This window comes from Sylvia atricapilla, chromosome 13 (assembly GCF_009819655.1).
Source record: "Sylvia atricapilla isolate bSylAtr1 chromosome 13, bSylAtr1.pri, whole genome shotgun sequence".
Taxonomy (NCBI): Eukaryota; Metazoa; Chordata; class Aves; order Passeriformes; family Sylviidae; genus Sylvia; species Sylvia atricapilla.
Window position 1 is genome coordinate 399,701 of NC_089152.1, and position 6,000 is coordinate 405,700.

At 60.5% G+C, this 6,000-nt stretch overlaps 1 protein-coding gene across 1 annotated transcript; it reads left to right on the plus strand.

Moving 5' to 3' along the window:
- Positions 1-122: 122 nt before the first annotated feature.
- Positions 123-6,000, plus strand: AP3S2 (adaptor related protein complex 3 subunit sigma 2). Its single transcript, XM_066328133.1, has 6 exons — positions 123-320; positions 646-737; positions 832-943; positions 1,940-2,011; positions 4,963-5,070; positions 5,372-6,000. Exons 1-6 carry the CDS (start codon positions 252-254, stop codon positions 5,498-5,500), a joined length of 582 nt encoding a protein of 193 aa, XP_066184230.1. The 5' UTR covers positions 123-251; the 3' UTR covers positions 5,501-6,000.

Below are 6,000 nucleotides of genomic sequence, written 5' to 3' on the forward strand. Positions count from 1 at the left end.
GCTCCAGACCCGTCCCTCGGGCCGCGAGGAGCGGCCGGCGGCGGGCCGCGGTGCAGCCGCGCGGTGCCGGGGAGCCCCCGCCTCGGAGCGGCTTTGATCGTCCCCGGGCCCCGCGGGGTCACCCCGGGCTCAGCCCACCGCTGCCCGGTGCGCTTCCGGGGCGGCCGAGGGGCTTCCTGCGGTGGGTGTGCGGCCGCGGTGCTGCTGCCAGTGCTGCTCCCGGCCCGGCCCGGCCCGGCCCCACCGCCGGGATGATCAACGCCATCCTCGTGTTCAACAACCACGGGAAGCCGCGGCTCGTCCGCTTCTACCAGCACCTGGTGCGCCGCCGGGGCCGCGGGTGGGGCTGCGGCAGCGGCTGCCCGAGCCCCTGCGGCACCGGGAGCGGTGCAGGGCTGCGGGCTCCGTGGGCTGGGGGTGTCCCGGGAGCGGGGGCGGTGTCTGCCACACGGGCGAGCCCTGCTGGTGCGCCGGCTCCCCCACGGGGGGCACCGGGACTGACCCGTCACCCGGAGCCGCGGGCGCCCCGGGGGCAGCGGGGGACAGCGGGGGACGTGGGTGCCGTGCCAGGTGCCATCGGCCTCCTGCCCACCGTGGGGGGGCCGTGGAGCCGTGGGTGCCCACCCGCCCATCTCCTCCTGGCAGGCAGAAGAGGTGCAGCAGCAGATCATCCGTGACACCTTCCACCTGGTGCTGAAGCGGGATGACCACATCTGCAACTTCCTGGAGTGCGGCAGGTACCGGCGGTGAGGGGCCGTGCCGGGCTGGTCCCTTGTCCCCCGGAGCCCCCGGGTGTCCCCGGAGCCCTCAGCTGTGCCCCTGTCCCCACAGCCTGTTCGGCGGCTCGGATTACAAGCTGATCTACCGTCACTACGCCACGCTGTACTTTGTGTTCTGCGTGGACTCCTCCGAGAGCGAGCTGGGCATCCTGGACCTCATCCAGGTGCGTCCCTGCAGGGCCGGGCACAGCCCTGCCCGGGCACAGCCCTGCCCTGGCACCACTCAGGGCCGTTCCATAGCCGTGGTGTCCCTTCTGAAAGGCCTGGGGAGCCCTCGGGGCCGTGCTGGGGACAGGGGCTGCACCTACTCCCTGAGCTTCTACACGGCTTCTTCACCTGGGAGCAGCGGGCAAGCCAGTCTGAAGGGATGTCTTTTAAAAATAGAAACATAGGATCGTTTAGGGTGGAAAAGACCCTTGGGAGCTTCAAGTCCAACCATTAATCCTTAGATCCTGGAATCCCAGGTTAGAAGGGACCTCAGGGATTGTCTGGTCCAGCCTTTCCTGGCAAAGCATGGCCTAGACAATGCCCGACACCCTGGCATGTGAAAAATATCTAGTGTTGGGGAATCCCTCACTTCCTCATGGAGACTATTCAACGACTGTTTCTTTGGAAAAAATGTTCCACTTGTGCTTATTGGAGTCTCCCTAAGAGGAACTTATACCCATTACTCAGTGACTTCTTGTATGAAGGGAGTTTTCAGCTTTGTAGCCACCCTTCAAATACCAGGGTATGGCAAGAAGGTTCCCCCTGAGGCTCCTTTTCTCCAGGCTGAGCCCCTTTCCCAGCTCCCTCAGCCTCTCGTGGGGCTCCAGCCCCTTCCCCAGCTCCGTTCCCTGCCCTTGAACACTCCAGCCCCTGCAGGTCTCTGTTGCCAGGAGGGTCCCAGAGCTGTCCCAGCACTGGAGGTGCCCCAGCAGTGCCAGCACAGGGGACAGGCACTGCCCTGGGCCTGTGCCCACACCGGGGCTGACACGAGCCAGGTGCCCTTGGCCTCTCACCCATCTAGACACACCTGGGCTCATGGTCAACCACAGACACCAGTGTCCCTGGGCCCCTTTCCAGCTTTCCCATGTCTGTCACTCTGCCATTCTGTCCCATGCCTGGAGTGTTCCATGGGGTTGGTGTGACCACCTGGCCTGGTCTCTGTCTACTCTCAGGTGTTTGTGGAGACGCTGGACAAGTGCTTTGAGAATGTCTGTGAGCTGGACCTCATCTTCCACATGGACAAGGTGGGTGGTGGGCTCAGGGCTGCTCCAGAGCCTGCATTTCTTGGGCTGGGGCTGGCAGGGGTCGCTTTGGGAGGGACTGAGGTCCTCTGTGGGAAGCTTTCAGCCTGTGTTCTTCGAAAGACACTCACATGGTGACCTCCAAACGAGAGTGCTGGGCTGCTCCCAGCCCGGGGAGCCATGTCCTCGGGCTGCCCCGGGGCTGGGTGGCCACAGGCAAGTGACAGATCTGTGCTCCACAGCCAGCCCTGGTGGAACTGGGCAGAATCTGGCCTGGGGCTGGGGCGTTCTGCCTTTGCTCCAAGCTGTGACACCTCGTAGGAGTTAACATTTTACTACAGCTGCTGGGAAAGAAAAGGGAAGGAACAATGGGAGTGTTTGGAATTCAAAGTGCTGGGTAAACTTTGGTTTGAGCCACAGCCTGTAATGCTTCCTCTTGAGCTGGACGGTGATCCTGGATTGAAACCACCCCTTTGATCATGTACTAGGTCACAAGGCTGAAGATAGCTGGGAATAGATAGCCAGGAATAGTCTTGGAGCAGGGAGAGGCTTGGCTGAGAGTGCTGGGCTCGAGTTGCTGTTAATCAAGATTTTCTTGCTTTGCTGAAGACAAAAACATGTCAACAAAAAAGAACACTGGGTGGGGGGGGGGGAGAAATGTGTACAATACTCCCTTTCCATTAGTGATCCCAGCTGGGGAACTGGCAGGGAAGGGGAGTGAGCAGGTCTGGGGCGTCTCTGTGTTACCAGCTGCCAAGGTCAGCCTTTGGTTTCACTGTTTGCCCCACTTGTAAACTTTTCAAAATGCCACAACACGATTATCTTGTCAGCAAAAGCGTTTATCAAGGAAGGAGGGAGGGCTGAGCAGCTGTGGGAGAAGTGTTGGCAGGTGCCCAGGTCACCTCTGCCCACAGCTGGGGGAGGATGTGCACAGTCACCCTGTGGCACGACCAGCAGCTTTTCACTCAGACTTACTCTCAGCTGTACATGAGCTTTGCATGTACAAAGAGCACTGAGCCCCGCAGGGGCACGTCACACCTTTGCCAGCAGCAGAGTCACCCTTTTCTGACCTCTCCAGCCTGGAAAACATTCTCAGGAGACAGGAGTCTGATAGTGGAGACAGGAATCTGATAGTGGAGATCCCACCTCAGTCACTGCAGGCTCTCCCAGCCCTGTTTACTTCCCATCTAATGCTCCCACTGCTTCCCAGCTTTGACTTGACTCTTGGCCATTATCAGTTGGTCCTCCGGTCTCTTTCTATATTTGGCACGTGTTTATTTCTCAGATGTGCTCATGTTCCTGTTCTTCCAGAGTTTACTTGCAGAGGGACAGTGTCTGAGGTGGGAATGTGCTGGGCCCTGGTTGCCCCCCTTGGATGCCCAGACAGGGCCATGAGTGTCTCCCTGTGGATATCTCCCTGGGAAGGGGATTGCAGGGGTTCAAGTCAACTTTGGCTGCATTCTGGAATTTTTCTTTTTGCCTTAAGTTCCACCTTGCACTACCAGCAGCACAAGGGCCGTGGGACCAGAGCTGTGGCAGGTCTGGGGTCCTACTCCTGCCATGGGCCAATGGAGGGGGACATTGCTCAGGCACCAGTGACACCAGTGCTTGTGGCTGTCGGCTTCGGGAGCCCCAGGCTCAGAGCTGCAGGGATCTGTGTCACAAGGGGAGGCTCAGCGTGGGCTGTGCCCAGCTCTCAGTCGTGCTTTCCACCTTGGAGGGGAGTGTGAGCTGCACTCAGCAGCTGTGGGGTCCCAGAGGGGACATGGATTTCTCAGGAAGTGCTGTGCTCTGGCTTGGAAAACAAAACTTGTTCAGGATTTCTGCCCTGTTCATTTGGAGCCAGCTTGGGCTGAAGCCAGATCTTGAAGGAATGTTTCCTGATGCTCCCATATCCTTTTTGGCTGTGGGAGCCACTTGCTCCAGCGTGCACTAGGACTGGGCTGTGGGATGGGGGTCCCAGGAGCTGTCTGGGGCTCACCCAGTGCCCTGCTGATCCCACAAACCTTCTGCTGTCTGGGATTCCCCCTCAGAGCAGCTTCTCTCCTTGTCTCTGTTGTCCCCAGGATTGTCCTGGACGTGTTTGTAACAAGGTGTTTACAAGTGCAGCCTGCCTCTGTGAAACCATAAAACAATCTCATAACCCAGTGATGCTCCTGCAAAGCCTCTTTCACGGAAATAACTGGGACCCATAAATCCATTACCTGTGTGGGAGCTCACCGGGAGCTCACTGGGAGCTGCTGAGTGTGCAGGGAATGCTGAGCTGAGCCACGTGCAGGAGCTCAGGGTGGTTGTACCCACCAGCACAGCCTGGCTGCCGCCTCAGCGCTGGTTGCAATTTCTGGGGTTGCAACTCAGCAGTGTTCCTTTCCCTGCTCTGGCTGTTCATCTTTGGACTCGAGGGATCCCAGGAAAGGAGCAGACTCCCTTGGCAGTTCTGTGCTTTTTCTGTGCCTGTGTCATGGTCCTGACCTTCCTCAGAGACAGTGGAGAGGCCAGGCTCTGGCCTGGCTCTCTGAGGAGAAGGAGCTTCTGGGGAGAAGTGTCCTGCCCCGGGAGGACCCTGTAGCCTGCTGGGGTCATCTCTAGGGCACATTCCTGCTGTGACCTGGCTCCTGGCCCGGGCAGGGAGCAGTCATGTGCCAGGGGTGGCACGGCCAGGCTGTGCCAGTGCAGTGAGTTGCATCTGGCTGCTCCAGGGCTGCCCCGAGCCCAGGGGGTGGCATCTGGAGTGGGGACACAGGTGGTGAGTGGAGCTGTGGGGCTCCCCAGGACAAGGACCTTGGCCACCCTTTCACTCTCCAGGCAGCTGAGAAGGGGACAGGGACAGGGGACAGGATGAGTGTCCCTTGGGGAGATGCTGGCTCCTTACATGCTTCCACACCAGCGCTGCAGCCACTGCCTGGCCAGGACCAACCCCTCAGCCGTGTGTTCCCTCTGTCCCTCCCTGGCAGGTGCACCACATCCTGCAGGAGATGGTGATCGGTGGGATGGTGCTGGAGACCAACATGAACGAGATCGTGGCACAGGTGGAGGCCCAGGGCAAGCTGGAGAAGGCAGAGGTGAGCAGGGGCACTGCGGCTCTGCCCCGCCGAGCTGACAGACCCTGGGCTGCCAGGGGTGTGGCCCATGGGGACAGGGGTGGGCGTGGGGAGTATCCAGGGTATTCCCAGTGTCTGCCTGCCTGAGCCCTGGGGATGGGGACATCCCTGCCCAGTGGTGCTGGTCAGGAGTGCAGGGAGCTGCCAGGGTGTGGAGTGGTTCTTCTGCCGAGGTTAATGACCCCAGGCCTAGAAATGATTTATCGGGAAGATGTGGCTGTGGAGGGGCTGTGGCCGGTGGTCACGGTCCCTCTGTCCCCAGGGCGGCCTCTCAGCTGCTCCTTCCCGTGCTGTGTCTGCCGTGAAAAACATCAACCTGCCCGAGATCCCCCGCAACATCAACATCGGGGACATCAACATCAAAGTGCCCAATCTGTCACAGTTCATGTGAGCAGCCCGTGCTAGGCAGGGCTGGGGTCCCCAGTGGTGGCCGAGGGCAGGGGGCAGTGACAGGGCTCAGGTGTCCCTCCCGCTGGCCCTGGGCTCAGTTCTGCTCTCTGGTCCCCCTGACAAGGAGGGTGCCCTTCCTTCCCCACCTCCCTGTGGACATGCAGCCTCTCCTCGCTGTGAGGAAGAGTTGACTCCTGCTTCTCCTGGGATCCTTGGGATTCCAGTGGTGAAAGCTGCCTGTCAGCTTGTCCCCTCCATCCTCCCAGCCGTGCTGTCCCCTGCCCTGGTCCTGCACTCTGTGATGGGCCCCAGCTGGGTGGGGGTCACTCGTGGGAGCTGCTCTGTGCCCTGGGGACAGTGTGAGTGGGACGTGTGACAGCAAGAGGGACAGGAGCTGGGTGACCTGGGGGACAGGCTGGTGACAGCCTGTGATTGCAGGGTCAGGCCAGGCTGGGGCTGCTGGAGTGTGTCCCTGTGTCCCAATAAACTCCCTTGAAGCCG